The 16,706-nt window shown below is 58.9% G+C and overlaps 1 protein-coding gene across 1 annotated transcript in view; it reads right to left on the bottom strand.

Annotated features, from left to right (window-relative positions):
• LOC310917538 (protein Niban 2-like) overlaps window positions 1-6,289 on the bottom strand; it is a 33,349-nt gene extending 27,060 nt beyond the window's left edge. Inside the window, exon 1 of the mRNA XM_083875880.1 lies at window positions 6,171-6,289. Coding sequence (XP_083732006.1) covers window positions 6,171-6,225 — 55 coding nt within the window. The 5' untranslated portion in view covers window positions 6,226-6,289. The remainder of the gene's footprint in view (window positions 1-6,170) is intronic.
• Window positions 6,290-16,706: the final 10,417 nt, after the last annotated feature.

A 16,706-nucleotide genomic window follows, 5' to 3' on the forward strand; every position in this document is an offset into this window, starting at 1 on the left:
CTGCAGCTCCTGGAGGATGGGGACAGCGAGCTGAGGTCCCCACGGCAAAGGGGACACAGAAAAATTGGCCATCTCCCTGCCGGGGGCAGCTGGGTGGGTGATCCTTGCTCAGGGATGTCCCAGCAGCTGCTCCCCTGGTGTCCCTTGTGTCCCCTTGTGTCCCCTTGTGCCCGTCCCCAGGGACAGGAGCTGAACCTGGCACATTGTCCCTTGTGTCCCCTTGTGCCCGTCCCCAGGGACAGGAGCTGAACCTGGCACATTGTCCCTTGTGTCCCCTCGTGCCCGTCCCCAGGGACAGGAGCTGAACCTGGCACATTGTCCCTGTGCCCAGCTGGTCAGTGCCAGTGGGAAACCCAATCCAGCCCCAGGCCAGGGCACCAAACAAAGATTTGTATGTGCAGCTATAAAAAACAACCCGGCCAAGAGGGATTTGAAGAAAACAGACCTGAACCTGTCCTGGAGCTCCCTCCCCTCTGCTGGGGAGGGTCCTGTGTCCAGCTGCTCCTCTCAGGGTGCTGAACCAGCACAATCTTGGGGTCTGGGAGCTGGCTCAGTGCAGCTTTGGGCACATCCCTTCATGCAGGAAAACCTCTCAAGGGGCTGAGCAGAGCAGAAAGGAAGCCAGGACAAGTGTCCTGTGCCCCAGGAGCCACCAGCAGCACAGTGGGAGATGGGTGACAGAGATCCTGTGTCACCTCCAGGGCAGTGTCCCAGCCATGCTGCTGTGTGGGAATGTCCCATCAGGGGACTCCCCCAGGGAAGGGAAGGAGGGGACAAGAGGATTCCCAAGAGGAATCCCCCAGAGAGATCCCTGCCAGGGAAGGGCAGGAGGGCACAGCAAAGGGCAGGAGGGCACAGCAAAGGGCAGGAAGGCACAGCAAAGGGCAGGAAGGCACAGAGAAGGGCACTGTGCTCTACCAGAGCTGTGTCAAATGTCGCTGCTCTTTCCCTTTGAAAAGGGGGAAAAGGTGGAGTTTTATTCCTTCCTCCCCTGCTGGTCCAAGAGAGCAGCAGGAAGCTCCGAGCTGCTCTGCTCTGCCCCTTCCTGCCCCCCTGGCCCCGGCTCTGGGCTCTCCATGGAGCCACTGCAGGCACAGCCAGGAACGGGACAAGGCTCCAAGGCCAGCCAGGGGCTGGGGACGGGCACAGCCCCTGCTTGGGCACCTCACCAGATGGGCTGCAGCCCCAGGAGGAGGTGACATCCCCCACAAATTGGGTGCTGGGAGCAGAGCTGAGTCCTGCAGGGGCACAGCAGGTCCTGGAGAGCTTGTCCTCTCACCTGCCTTTACCCTATCAAGGTGTGGATAAACACCCCTGGATCCCTGCAGCTCTGCTGATGGAAAGCTCAGGGATACAGGAACCTGTCAGTGCCAGGAGGGTGGGCTGGAGCTGACAGGGGCTGTGCCAAGAGCCACTGAGCCCCTCTGAGCCCTGAGCCAGCCTCTGCAGAGATTTGGGGAGGAGGGGAGGCAAAGGCTTGGGCAATCCCAGCTCCTGGCCGTGTCCCTGCAAGGCTTTCGGGGTGTCTGGTACTGCCATGGGGGTGTCCTGCTCTGGGGGAGCAGCAGGTCCTGGAGAGCTTGTCCTCTCACCTGCCGTCACCCCATCAAGGTGTGGATAAACACCCCTGGATCTCTCCAGCCCCTCTGAGCCCTGAGCCGGCCTCTGCAGAGATTTGGGGAGGAGGGGAGGCAAACGCTCGTCCCTGCAAGGCTTTTGGGGTGTCTGACACTGCCATGGGGGTGTCCTGCTCTGAGGGAGTTTTCTCTCCCTGGGCTGGCTCGGGGAGAGCTCTGAGCTCTGCTGCTCCCAGGCAGAGCAGGGATCCCCTCCCTGCGTGCCCCAGCTCGCTCCAGCCGAGGCCTCTGGCTAAACCCGGCTGGGGGAGGCAGGGAAAGCCCTCCCCGAGGGCAGGCAGGGCTGTGCCCCGGGGCTGAGCACGGCCAGAGGGCTCCAGGGCCCGCCCAGCTGGGGAGGCCACCAGAGCCGTGTCCCCTGTCCCAGCACGCTGGGCTGGGGGCCAGCCCCGTGCCCCGACACGACGGCTGCAGGTAAAGCCCCGGCTTGCCAGGACCAGCCCTGGCCGCTGGCAGGGAGCCCTGACATGCCAGGGGAGTTATTTATTTGGCGATGAAAGACGCACATTTCGTTGGGAGAAACCACTCCTGGCTGCAGCGCCGAGCCCTCGGAGCCTCCCTGCACGGCTGGCCCCGGGGCAGGGCGAGGGCTGCAGCCTCAAGACCAACCCCAGAGCCCGGCAGCCTGCACCTCCCACGCCGGCTGGAGCTGAGCTGCGGCAAAGGCTGGGAAATGAGTGTCACGCTTAGGGAAGCCACAGAGAACCTCCTCCCGCTGCTGCCAGGAGCCTGATCCCTGGGGCACGGCACAGCTTGGTGCTTCTGGCGTTTGCCAGGCACCTCTGGAGCCCTGCATCCCACCCCACCCCATCCCACCTCATTTCACTCCATCCCACCCCATCCCACCCTATCCCATCTTACCCCATATCCCATCTCACCCCATCCCTATCCCATCCCATCTCAATGGGATCAGGGATATGCAGACTCTGATGCCCCACAAGGCTCGTTGGAGCAGGGAGGCTGCAGGCCCGGCCTCAGGGATGAGGCTCAGTGTCACCTCTGCCACCTCTGCGTGGGCTGGTGCCGGTGGAAGTCCTACCCTGAAATTAGCAGCTGCTTCACTCCCTAATTAACGGGCTGGTGACTCCCCGGAGATGCCAGAGCAAGGTGTGAGCACCCAGGGACCGTCCCTGTGCTGCCACCCACCTCCACATCCCTCTGGAGACATCCACCAGCTCCTGCTGCACCCCTGGGCTCTGCCACCCACCCAGGGGCTCCTGCTGCACCCCTGGGCTCTGCCACCCACCCAGGGGCTCCTGCTGCACCCCTGGGCTCTGCCACCCGCCCAGGGGCTCCTGCTGCACCCCTGGGCTCTGCCACCCACCCAGGGGCTCCTGCTGCACCCCTGGGCTCTGCCACCCACCCAGGGGCTCCTGCTGCACCCCTGGGCTCTGCCACCCGCCCAGGGGCTCCTGCTGCACCCCTGGACTCTGACACCCACCCAGGAGCTCCTGCTGCACCCCTGGGCGCTGGCACCCCTGGGCTCAGGACCAGCAGCTCCACCCAGAGCCAGCCACGGCTCACACCTGAGAGCCCTGACAGCCCCAGCACCACCTCAGCCCCCAGGAGAAGAGCTCCATGGGATGCTGCAGGGAAGGAGTGATTCCAGCATGAGGGAAGAGCTTCATCCAGGGCCGTGCTCAGAGCACTCATTGCCCTGGGCATGAGAGGACACTCCAGGGCACCCAGTGACATCCTGGTGTCCCAGGACACCCCATCCCTGCCACCCTCCTGTGCCCAGGTGGTGGTGCCCACGCTGGGCAGCCTTGCACAAGGAGAATGAGCCAGTCCCTGCTCCAACCCACAAAACATCTTGGAAGCAACTCCCAACCCACATCTGGGAGGAAGAGGAGGAGGAGGAGGAGGAGGGAAGCCGAAGGGTGTTGACAAACAAACGGGATGACTCAGGCAGGAAGATGTCCAAAGCAGGGTGGCAGAGGAAGCACCAGCCTCAGAGACCCTGGAGAATGGAATGTTGGAGCTGCAGGGAGCTCTGCCAGCAGCTGTGGGTCACACCTGACAGCCCTGACAGCCCCAGTGCTGGCAGGGAGCTGCCCCTGGGGCTGCCTGCAGCCCTCCAGCCCCACCAGTGGGAGGAAGGACCCTGGTCCTGGTCCTGAGCCACGTGTGTGGCTTGTGACTTCTGGGTGACATTGGCATGAGCCTCACACTGCCACCACCAAATGGGCTGGGACACGGGACACGGGACATGGGACATAGGACATGAGACGTGGGATATGGGACGTGGGATGTGGGACATGGGACACTGGGCCAGCCTGGGCACTGTGGGCATGGCAGGGCTTTTCCCACCTCCCTCCTGCCTTTATCCCACTCCCAGGAGGGCCACAGCTCTGGGCCAGGCTCTCCCCAGCAGCTCTGCTGCTCTAAGGGGAAGGGCTTCTCTCCCTCCAGCAACCAGGGCTCGTGGTGGCCTGGGCAGCAAATCCAAACCCCCCAAATTTAGGAGGACAACTGGGAAAAGCTGCTTGGAGAAGGGCTGGATCCCTCCTGGGGCAGCAGCAGCAGCAGCAGAGAACAGGCCGAGCTAGGCAGGAAAACCCGGAGTTTTCCCCGCCACGTTGCTTTGCATGCCTGACAGCAAGTCGTGCCTTGCCTGTTGGGTTCCAGCCCCTCCCAGCTCCGGGGGCTCCTCAGGCAGCCAGGAGCCCTGGCAGGAGCAGAGAGGTGCTCCAGGAACCCGGATTGCCCCAGTCTCTCCCAGGGAGGTGTCCCAGCACAGGTGTGTGTCCCCCCTGGTCACCCCAGCGTGGCACGGGACGTGTCCCAGCCCAGTCTCCATAATCCTATTCCACAGGAATATTTTTTTTTTTCCTTGTGAAATCTTCTTCCCATGATTATTTTTTTTTCCCCATGAAAAGCTCTCTGCAGCCCCCAGGCATGGGTTAAACCCCACCCTGGGGTAACAGCTCAGTCCCTGCCGCGGTGCAACCATCCAGCCTGGCCTTGCAAACACCCAACCCCTGACCCAGCAGAGACAGATTCCTGCACAGGAAACCCAGCCAGGCTTCTCCTTGTTATTCTTCAGAGGATTAGGATCACAGGGGCTTTGCACAGGGAGCGATCAGTGCACAGACAAACCATCAACTCCCAGAGAAATTCGGGATGTGCTTTGGATCCAAACACTCCAAACACGGGCGGCCCCGACCCGGGCTGAGCTTTAACGAATGCAAGATGAAAACCCCAGAGCGAGTTCCAAGCTCTCCTTCAAAGCCCAGAAACCTGCTGGCGTCCTGCTGAGCCGCATACCACGTAAGCATTGCTGCCAGGATGGGGCCTGGCAGGGCGGATGGGCTGCACGGCGAGACACCAGTCCCTGTGCCAGAGCCCCACGGCGGCTTTTCCCCCAGAGCCCTCGGGGACAAAAGGGCTGCAGAGCCACGGGAGTGGCTTTATGGCCCCGACAGAAGAGTGAGAGATACGGCGGAGTCACCTCCAAACAAACCACCAGCGCTCCCCGGGCCTGGGACGCGCCAAGGTGCAGCACGGAGCCAGCCAGGGCTGTGACACCCAGCCAGGGCTGTGACACCCAGCCAGGGCTGTGACACCCGCCCAGGTGTGTCTGGGCTTTGGCCAGCCCGGGGAGCTGAAAGCAAAGCCAGGGTACGGCAGGGCTCGCAGGTCACCTCCTGCCCCGGGGAGCTCAGAGTGACGCAAAGTGTCCCCAAGGGGGAGCCCAGCCCCGCCACCCATGGGTGACCCCGCTGAGAGGGGTCAGGGGTGACACCACAGACCCCATTGGCAGCTCTGAGCCCCCCGGGCAGGGTTTCACACGCTCCGGGCTGTGCAGAGCCCCAACCCCGCGTTCCCATCCTGTGCCAGGGGCGCGGCGCGGGGACAGACCAGGCGGGCTCTCAATGGGCACGTTGTCACCCCTGGGCGCTGCTGTGTCCCGCCTGGAGGCGGCCGGGGCTGAGTCAGCCTCTGAGGGGGTTCCCTGAGGATCCCCAGCGCTGAGAAAGGGGTGACACTCCTGTGGTGACAGCGCTGTCCCCGCTCCAGCACCCCCCGGAGCGCCATCCCCTCTCCCAACACAAACACCCCCGGCACAACCCAACTCCTCATTTGGGCACCTCGGGCACCTCCCCCTGAACTCCACCGAGGCAAAAACCACGGGGAAACTAAAAAATTCCTAAGTTTAAAGAGCCAGAGAGAGAGAGAGAGGCGGGGGAGTCCCGGGAGAAGACTGAGCTGGGGGGGTTCCCAAAGGGATACAGAGAGGGATGGGGGGATGCCGGGGGGGTCCCAAAGGGATGGAGGGAGGGATGGGGGGATTCCCGGGGGGGTCCCAAAGGGATACAGGGAGGGATGGGGGGATGCCGGGGGGGTCCCAAAGGGATGGAGGGAGGGATGGGGGGATTCCCGGGGGTCCCGAAGGGATACAGGGAGGGATGGGGGGATGCCGGGGGGTCCCGAAGGGATACAGGGAGGGATGGGGGGATGCCGGGGGGGTCCCAAAGGGATACAGGGAGGGATGGGGGGATGCCGGGGGGGATGAGCGCGCCCGGGGCTCACCCGCGATGTGCTGGCGGCGACCCTCGTCCAGGTGCGTGGAGACCACATCGCCCATGGCGAGCGGAGCCGGGCCGGGCCGGGCTGGGCGGGAGGAGCGGCGGCAGGAGGAGGGAACAGGGAGAAGGAGGAGGGATAGGAGGAGGAGGAGGAGGAGGAGGAGGAAGGCAGAGCTCGGGGCGGCCCGGCAGCTCGGCGCCCCATGGTCCCCCCCCCACCCCGGCCACTCCTCCCGCACCGCCCCCGGCCCCGGGAGAGGCTCCGGGTGTCCCCCCGCAGGGTCATTAATTAGCCGCGCTAATTGCCGGGGGAAGGATGGGGAGATGGAGGAGGGGGCCGTGCCCCCCCAGCCCCAGCCCGGCAGTGCCCGGTGTTTTCCCCCCGCAATCCCAGCGGGAAAAGCGGCTCCGTGCTGGCCCCGGCCCTGCAACAGCCGGGCTCCACCCTGGTGCCAGAGCGGAGAGCGGGCACGGCCGGGGACCCCCGGGCCTCCCCGGGACCCCCGGGCCTCCCCAGCCCCCGGGAGAACGGGATGGGAACCTGGAGTTGATTTCAAAGCCGCCCCAGGAGCGGGAGCGGTGCCGGGATGGGGCGGCATCCCCCGGGGGAGAGAGAGGAGAGATGTGGGCACTCTGGGGATGGGACACTAAACCGGGAGTGTCCCCGCCGTCCTGCCAAATCTCCTCGGGATTCGGGAGGGGAGGAAACAGCCGGAGCGGCGGGGCTGGAGGAAGCGCTGGGAAAGCTCCTCCTTCCCCTTTTTCTGCCGCTGCCGCTCCTTTCCCGAGAGCAACAGGCGGAAACTGCCCCGGCTGGATCCTGCCGGGAGGAGGAGGAGGGAGGAGGGAGGAGGAGGAGGAGAAAAGAGAAGGAGGAGGGAGGAAGGAGGAGGAAACACATTTATAACAGGAGGGAGGAGGAGGAAGGAGGGTGATGATGATGATGATGATGATGAAGAAGAAGGAGGACGTGGTGACCAGACAGTTGAAGCCGTTCCCAGCTGCGGGGCGGCTCCGGGGATGGATGCCCGCCTTGCCATCGCTCAGGGTCCCTGGGTGCTCGCAGAGCTCTGGAACCTGGAGCTGGGCGAAGCTTGGGGCAGCCAGCCTGGAAACAGCTCCAGGAGGCTTTTCCTGGGCTGGATTGTTTACCCGGGAGCGGTGGGAGGAGGGAGGGTTGGAAGCGGCCGGGCTGGGAGCGAGGCATCCTGTTTATCCTCCTGAAATCCTGAAATAGCTGCCCTTGGCCGGGCTGGGCTGAGCAGGGCAGGGGGCGGCAGGGTGAGCACAGCCCTCCCCGGCCCTGCCCTGCGGGGGGACACCGGGGGCTCCTGTCCCCTCCCTGTGCCCGGGGGAGGCCAAGAATCCTCATTTTTGGGCAGGGATGGGGGTGCGCCCATGCCAAGCTCTGCCCAAGCCAAACATTCCCCACGCGGCCAGGAAAACATCAGGACCCAGATGCCACCTGTGTTTGTCCCTGGACCCAGATGTCACCTGTGTTTATCCCTGGACCCAGATGCCACCTGTGTTTATCCCTGGACCCAGATGCCACCTGTGTTTATCCCTGGACCCAGATGTCACCTGTGTTTGTCTCTGGACCCAGATGCCACCTGTGTTTGTCCCTGGACCCAGATGTCACCTGTGTTTATCTCTGGACCCAGATGTCACCTGTGTTTATCCCTGGACCCAGATGTCACCTGTGTTTATCCCTGGACCCAGATGCCACCTGTGTTTATCTCTGGACCCAGATGTCACCTGTGTTTGTCCCAGCACTCCCCACAAGAATTCCCTCAGTGCATCTTTTTTTATCTCTTCTCACCCCTCCGACTCATTTAGACAGGAAAATAATCCCAAAGATGGAATATTTCCTTTTTTTTTTTTTTTTTTTTTTTTTTTTTTTCTTTCCCCACTGAGATGTCCCATAAGAAGGTTTTGCCCTTAGTACGAGGCTCGTTTGCAGTTTGTGTGTCTGGCCCAAAATGCTGCTGATATCAAGGGATTCTCGTGGGAAATTTATCTGTGGCAAAATTCTCGTTTCCAATAGAAAATCGTTCCACTGGAGGCTTCCAAACGCTTTTCCTCGAGGAGTCTGGCTGTGAATTAATTTGCAATCCTGTCTTGGTGGGGTGATGGTGTTTAAGAGGCGATGAAAGTGCATCCACCCCCTTCAAATTGAAAATAAATGGGAATATCTGTCCATGTAAATGACTTCATTATTAGAAACCAGGCTTCATCCCTTCCAAAAAAGCAATGCATGGGATATGATTTAGACAGTGCAAACACAGTCCTGCTAAAGAAACCCGAATAAGTGGTTTTAAAAGCCTTATTTTTAAAAAATTAATCCACACAAGCACCAGAGCACTGAGTCATTGCTGCCTCTTTTACCCACTGGTGTGTTTCTTAAATAAATAATAATAATAAAAAAAATGAAAACCTGAATGAAGAGGTAAAAAAATAGACAGCATTGATATTGTTGATTTGCAAACAGGAAAGGGGATGTTTGCGGCACACAGAAATAGCCTGGGGGCTGTCACACAGACACACAGGCTGCTCTTGGGGCTCCCAAAACCACCTGAGGATGGGCTCGATGGCCTGGCACTGTCACACTGTGGTGACACAGGAGGGAGCTTTTGGCACAGGCTGCCTGGGGCAGAGACAGCCAGGTTTGGAACAGGAAAGTGAAGAAGTTGTCTGAAGGGTTTTATTGTGACTGGAGACATTTGGAAGCTCCAAACTCAGCAGCTGAGCACATTTTGGGTTATTCTTACAAGGTCAAAGGCAGAGGGGATTGTCCCCAGTGTGCTCCTGGTCAGGGGTTCCTTCATCCCCACCACCCCAGTTGGTACCTAAGGAGGATGAGGATGGGAATGGGGATGAGGATGGGAATGGGGATGGGGATGGGAATGTGGATGGGAATGGGGATAGGGATGGGAATGGTTTGTCCTTCCACTCCAGCACATTTTGGATTATTCCATGTGGTTGTATGCAGAGGGGATTGTCCCCAAAGTGCTCCTGGTCAGGGTGTCCTTCATCCCCACCACCCCAGTGGGTGCCTGAGGAGGAGGGTGGAGATGGGAATGGGGATAGGAATGGGGATAGGAATGGGAATGGTTTGTCCTTCCTCTCCACCACATTTTGGTTTATTCCCACATGGTCACACACAGAGGGGATTGTCCTCAACGTGCTCCTGGTCAAGGTTTTGACATCCCCACCACCCCAGTGGGTGCCTGAGGAGGATGAGGATGAAGATGGGGATGGGAATAGGGATGGGAGTGGTTTGTCCTTCCTCTCCAACACATTTTGGTTTACCCCACATGGTCGCACACAGAGATTGTCCCCCACGTGCTCCTGGTCAGGGGTTCCTTCATCCCCACCTCCCCAGTGGGTGCCTGAGGAAGATGGGGATTGACATGGGGATGGGAATGGCAGAACAGGAATGGTTTGTCCTTCCTCTCCATCTGCAGTTTCTGGGAGCCCAGCCTGGCCCTGCTCAGGCCGCCAGCCCATCCTGCTGAGCACAAGGGGTGCAGACACAGCCCCCCCTGCCCTCCTGGCCCCATCCTCCCCGGGGATGTCTTTAAATCCCTCCCCCTTTGCAGGCTCAGCTCCCAACTCCCTGCTCCGCTTCCCTCTGCAGAGGCTCCAGGTACAGCCCCTGCATTCAGGAAAACAAACCACCGGTTCCAGCAGCACCAGAGATGCACAAATGGCTTTGTCACACCCTGTGACACCCTGTCACACCCTGTCACACCCTGTCCCACGTGCTGGGACCCAGCACAGACGTCCCTCCCATCAGAGACTGCAGCGTTGGAGCTGTACAGAACTACAGCCTGATAAAGTCTAATGATGCCAGCTAATTACATCTCAGTGAGCAGATGGAAATAATGCTTATCTGCCCAGAGCTGCCCGAATTATCTACCCCAGCTTGGAAATGAAGGATTTCCCTGTGAATGCAGCTAAAGAGAATAAACACTCTGGTGGTTTCAGGCAGCTCCTGGGATGGTAGAGATGGACACAGCAGGGTGAGATAGTTCCCAAATTATTAAAGCTTTCAAAGCCTTCAGTGCATTTGCACCATGATGAGCGAAGTGTTCCATACCTGTCCTTCTCCTGGATGATCCTGGTGCCACAATCTGTGGCTGTGACAGAACATTTAAAAACAAAAAAAATTGATTATGTGGGATATTTTTATTAAAGCTTTCAAAGCCCTCAGTGCATTTGCACCATGATGAGCAAAGTGTTCCATACCTGTCCTTCACCCTCCCAGGACTTCCCCTGGAATGATCCTGGTGCCACAATCTGTGGCTGTGAGAGAACACATAAAAACAAAAAACAAAACAAAACAAAACAAAACAAAACGAAACAAAACAAACAAACAAACAAACAAAAAAAAAAACCACAAAAAAAAATTTGATTATGTGGGATATTTTTATTAAAGCTTTCAAAGCCTTCAGTGCATTTGCACCATGATGAGTGAAGTGTTCTATACCTGTCCTTCTCCTGGATGATCCTGGTGCCACAATTTGTGGCTGTGACAGAGCATTTTAAAATAAAAAAAATTGATTATGTGGGATATTTTTATTAAAGCTTTCAAAGCCTTCAGTGCATTTGCACCATGATGAGCAAAGTGTTCCATACCTGTCCTTCACCCTCCCAGGACTTCCCCTGGAATGATCCTGGTGCCACAATCTGTGGCTGTGAGAGAACACATAAAAACAAAACAAAACAAAACAAAACAAAACAAAACAAAACAAAAAAAAAATTGATTATGTGGGATATTTTTATTAAAGCTTTCAAAGCCTTCAGTGCATTTGCACCATGATGAGCAAAGTGTTCCATACCTGTCCCTCTCCTGGATGATCCTGGTGCCACAATCCCTGGCTGTGACAAAGCATTTAAAAAACAAAACAAAAAAAATTGATTATGTGGGATGTTTTTTTCTGCTCACAGCCTGACAGGGGGTTGTGTGCTCAGCTCCCTCCTGCCCCTCAGCTGCTCCCTCTGGGGAGGATCATCCCATTGTTTCCCATGGATTTTCCATGCAGTCATCCCCGGGGTGTAAAATCTGACCTCTGAGCAGCAGAGCTGGTGGATGCACCTGCAGAGCGCCCAGAACAGCCTGTTCCCAGTCACTCCCCACCTCCAGAATCCTGTAAAATTCCTGCAGCCACTAAACACGGCGGGATAAATCCTCTCCAGCCCGGTAAATGTTTATCTCCCTCTCACCGACACCGGGGACAATCAGTGGAGTTTTCCTTCCACTCTCAGTGACCCTGGCACAAGGATCTGTTTCCACCTCTCCTGATCACCGGGAAACCTGATCACGGTGGGGGAAGAGCTGGGGAGGGGTCTGAGAGCAGGAGATGAGCCAAGGGGAGGTCGGGGTGTCCCTCACAGCTGGGCTCAGGTCCCATCCACAGGTGGGGATGGAAACCCACCTGGAATCACCTCTAAGGCCTTGGAAGTGCCCAGTGGATCAAGGGACCCGCTGTGCCCTGGGGGCTGAGCCCGCCCAGGATGGGCAGGGGGAGAAACACCCGGCAGAGAAAGGGATTGAAGGTGCCCTCCTGCTGCTCGTCCTCCCCAGAACTGCTCCGGCTGCAGTTCACAGCAGTGCAATTGCAGCAATAAAGCTTCGCAGCGCTGATAAAGGCCGGGGCAGCTCAGCCTGGTGCCGTGCCCGCGGGGCTGCTGCGCCCTCCGTCCCGCTGCTGACTCCAGCGCTGCGCTCCCAGATAACAGCGCGATTAAAGTCTGCTGAATCAGGCCTGCCCCGACCGGCTTCTGCTGAATCAGGGGTGAATCCGTCAGCTCCAGCCCGGGCACGGAGCTCTCAGCAGGATCCATCAGCTCCAGCCTGGGGACAGAGCTCTGAGCAGGATCCATCAGCTCCTGGAGCTCTGAGCAGGATCCATCAGCTCCTGGAGCTCTGAGCAGGATCCATAAGCTCCAGGCTGCAGAAGGATCTCTGAGCAGGATCCATCAGCTCCGGGAGCTCTGAGCAGGATCTATCAGCTCCAAGCCCCAGCTCCAGGCTGGATATGGAGTTCTGAGCAGGATCCATCAGCTCCAGCCTAGGGACGGATCTCTGAGCAGAGCGGTGACACTGCCTGAGGACACCTGGGGATCCTCAAGCCCCCACGGGGCTGTGACAGGGGGTGTCACCCCACCCTCACCCCGGTGGGTGGGCACCCATCGCCCACCAGCGCCCACCAGGGCAGGGAGGGGCCGGGGGAGCACAGCCCGGGGAGCGGGGGGCACGGGAGGAGGAGGAGGGAGGAGGAAGGAGGGAGGAGGAGGAGGAGGCTCCTGCGGACCGTCATTCCCCTCTGCCGGCCGGCACTGGGATAACTGGTGAATAACTGGTGGCCGCCGGCCAGGCGTTGGCGGGGAGCCGGGACCGGCTCGGTGCAGCCTGCGGAGGGTGCGACAGACTGGCGACATTGGCACCGGCCTGGGCACCGCGTGTGGGCACGGGGACAGCACCGGCAGGGCGTGGGACAGGGGACAGGGGACACGGGACAGGGGACATGGGACATGGGACACAGGACATGGGACATGGGAGATGGGACGTGGGATGTGGGACATGGGGCATGGGACACGGGACACAGGACACGGGATATGGGACAGGGGACAGGAGACATGAGACATGGAACATGGGACATGGGGTATGGGATATGAGATATGGGATATGGGACATGGGACATGGGACACAGGACACACGACACAGGACATGGGACATGGGATACAGGACACAGGACGTGGGACATGGGACATGCACTGGCATGGCATGGGACATGGGACACAAGAGATGGGATGTGGGATATGGGACATGGGACACAGGAAGTGGGGTAGGGGATGTGGCACGTGGGACATGGGATATGGGACATGGAACACGGGACATGGGACGCAGGATATGGGACATGGGATACAGGACACAGGCCATGGCATATGGGACACAGGACGTGGGACATGCACTGGCATGGCATGGGACATGGGACACAGGACATGGGATATGGGACACGGGACACGGCACACAGGACACAGAACACAGGACATGGGACAGGCACTGGCACAGGCAGGACAGCCTGGGCACTGGGATGGGCACAGGGAATGGTCACTGGCACGGCATGGATGTGACCCTGGCTCTCCTCTTTGCTGTGGGATATTGGGAAAAGTGGTTTTCTGCCCCACTTCCAAACCCTGGGCAGGCGCAGGGGCGGGTGCTGGGTCACAGCTCCGGCATTTGCACCGAGGGAAAGAAAAAATTCCATGTTTGACCAATGGTGAACAGCTGGAAACGGGGAAAACCCAAATCCCCAGAGCAGGATCTGCTCAGCCACCAGCCCTCGCTGCCTCCAGCACAAACACCAGGCTCTTGGAGATGATTAACCCCGAGGAGCTGAGCCCCAGGCACTCATGGGGACACAAACAACGGGTGACACTGTGCCCTCGCTGTCCCCACAAGCACCTTCCCCCAGGGCTGGGCATTTAACAGCCAGCATTGCCTCTGCCTGCACTCACAGGGAGTGGAAGTGCCCCCTCCATCCCACATCCCCGGACCATGGATGCATTCCCCAGTGGATACTGGACACTCTCACACCCTCCCATAGTGCCCTAAAATCCCAAAAGTTCCAGGGGAGCCTCCAGGGAAGATGGTGAGTGGATCAGCAGGAGCTGCCAGTGTTTCCTCCTTCAGCCCCAGGACTCAGCAGATTGTGGGGCACCCTCATTTCTGCCAGTTAAACACATTTCCAGCATCTTAATAGCTTCTAACTGTATTTTTGGGGTTGAAAAAGCCCAGAGTGGGGCCTCTTGGCCTGGACTCCTTAAGAGAGGAGAGATCAGGATGTGGCCCCAAGGCTGCTGGGGGAGGCATCTCCTACATCAACTTCCCCTTGGTACCACAGACATCCTTCAACTTGTCTGTCAGGAAAACCAGCCTGAGCCAGCTCTGACCCCAAGACCAGTCCCTTCTCTGGCCCCCCAATCCCTGGGCTCCATCCCACACCAACAGCTGCTGGTGGAGGGCCCAATTGCCAGATCTGGCCATCCCAATTTCCATGATTTGGACCCAAACAGCACAGGATGGAGTGAGGGGAGCAATATCCACCCTGATGCTCCTTCCCAGCCCTGTATGGAAAGGAGGCCGAGAAAAAGCTGTTTCCCTTCTTTTGCCTTTTCCTTTTTCCCTTTTCCATTTTCCCTCTTCCCTTTTCCCTTTTCCCTTTTCCCTTTTCCCTTTTCCCTTTTCCCTTTTCCCTCTTCCCTTTTCCCTTTTCCCTTTTCCCTTTTTCCTTCCCTTCCCTTCCCTGCTGTGCTGGAGGTGTCCAGCCCCAGCTCCTCACCCACATCCCCCTGAGCAGGGAAAGGTTTCTGGGGGTCCCAAAGGTTCTGAAGTCTGTGCCCACCAGCCCACAGTCCTGCCTGGAGTGGGAATCAGCCTGTGTGTCCCATCCATCCCCGAGGCCAGCAGGGTCCTGGGTGTCAGGATGGGCCCTGCCCATATTTGATCCGTGTTGTCAGGACTCCAGACCATCATTCCCACCAACAGCCCCCTCCACCCACCTTGGGGAAGCTGATCCCATCTCTGCCCTCCCAGCTTTCCCCTCCAAAGCCTCCATCCCCAGCCTGACACCTTCCCCAGGCAGCCTGTGGAGTGGGGCAGCTCAGCTCCCAAATTTTTCCAGTGACACAAGTGCCACTCTTTCCTTATTTATATTTTCTGCCAGGTGTGATGGATGCAAAAGAACCACGGGGCTGCCAGGGAGCTGAGAGTCCCCAAGGGCAAGGGGACACATTTTGGGGACCCCCTCCAGCTGAGTCCAGCTCTCCTGCAGTTCCCTCCACGCCCTGGGGCTTTTCCTGCAGACAAGCGATGCTCGGCCTCCCTGGGAAGATTGACAGGGAGCTGGAGGAGCAGTATAAATACCTCGCTCCTAAATAGCCTGCTGGTATTTATAGCCCGCGCCTGGCACCGAGTCCGGAGCCTCTGACAAACTCAACTCCGGATTATTTTTAAGGAAGCGTCGAGGAGAGGAGGTTTTGTTAGCAGAGGATTGGGACTGGCCAGACCTGGGGCTGCTGGAGCTGGATGGAGCACGGGCCTGTGTCACTGTGCTGTCCCTCGGGGCGCTGCTTTGCTGCCCTGTGTCCCCAGGCACGCTGTGACAGGGTGAACCTCTCCGTGGCCATACATACATACATATACATATATCCATATTCACACACCTGCGGGCACAGCCTGCCCCTGGATCTCTGCCATGTGCTCTGTGCTAGCACTGAGCCATTCCCCTCCTCCTTTCCCGTTTTCCCCCCTTCACACCCAGCCCAGGCTCAGAAAGGGAAGCACAGAAGCACCAAAATCCTCTGGGCACAGCCCTGGGAGTCAGCCACAGAGTCTGGCAGGCCTGGCAGCCAGCCTGGAGGGAAAGCTCACAGGGTGCCTGGCAGGGTGAACACACACACACCCTTTGCCCCCAGATTTACAGCCCTGCCGTGCCCAGAGTGCAGGGATGGCCGCGGGGTGACTGATCCCCTCTGTGTGTGTGTGTGTGTGATGATATTTTACTGGGAAATAAACCTGATTCACCCCACAGACCCCTCCCCACTGCAGCCCTGGGGGTCAGAGGGACAGGTTCCCCCCAGCCCCACCATGGGGAAGAGCTTTGGTGGCAGAGCTGAGCCCTGGGGCACGGGGAGGGGCTGTGCTGGGGGCGGGGGGATACTGGGTGCATGTCCTTGGGTGATGCTGGGGGCGTGGGGATGATGTTGGGGGTGTGAGGGTGATGCTGGGGGTGTGCGAGGGTGATAATGGGGGTGTGTTAGGGTGATGTTGGGGATGTATAAGTGATGTTGGGGGTGTGAGGGTGATGTTGAGGGTCTGTGAGGGTGATGCTGGGTGTGAGAGTGATGCTGGGGGTGTGTGGAGGTGATGTTGGGGGTGTGTGAGGGTGATGCTGGGGGTGTGTCTGTGTTAATTCTGGTTGTGGGGGTGTGCCGGGTGTGTGTCTGTGTGTCATTCCCGTTACAGGGGGTTTCCATGTGTGTCTGTGTGTCTGTCAGTGCCATGGGTGACACTATGTGTGGGGGATTCTGTGTGTGTGTCCGGGGGTGATTCTGGCCCAAAGGGTCCGTGTGTATCCCCGTGTCTGTGTGTCTGTGTCAGTGTCTGTGGGTGATGCCATGTGAGAGGGCCTGTGTCCATGACTGTGTGTCCATGGGTGACTCTGGTTGTGGAGGATCAGTTTGTGTCCCTGTGTCCATGTGTGTCCCCGTGTCTGTTCGGGTCCCCTGTCCGTTTGTGTCCCCGTGTCCATGTGCGTCCCCATGTCTATGTGTGTCTCACTGTCCATTTGTGTCCCCGTGTCTGTGTATGTCCCCGTGTCTGTGTCTGTCCCCATGTCCATATGTGTTCTCATGTCCGTGTGTGTCCCCCGTCCGTGTGTGTCCCCATGTCCGTGTCCCCATGTCCGTGTCTGTCCCCCGTCCATGTCTGTCCCCATGTCCATGTCTGTCCACATGTCCATATGTGTTCCCC

Source organism: Zosterops lateralis, assembly GCF_965231275.1.
Source record: "Zosterops lateralis genome assembly, chromosome: 20".
Taxonomy (NCBI): Eukaryota; Metazoa; Chordata; class Aves; order Passeriformes; family Zosteropidae; genus Zosterops; species Zosterops lateralis.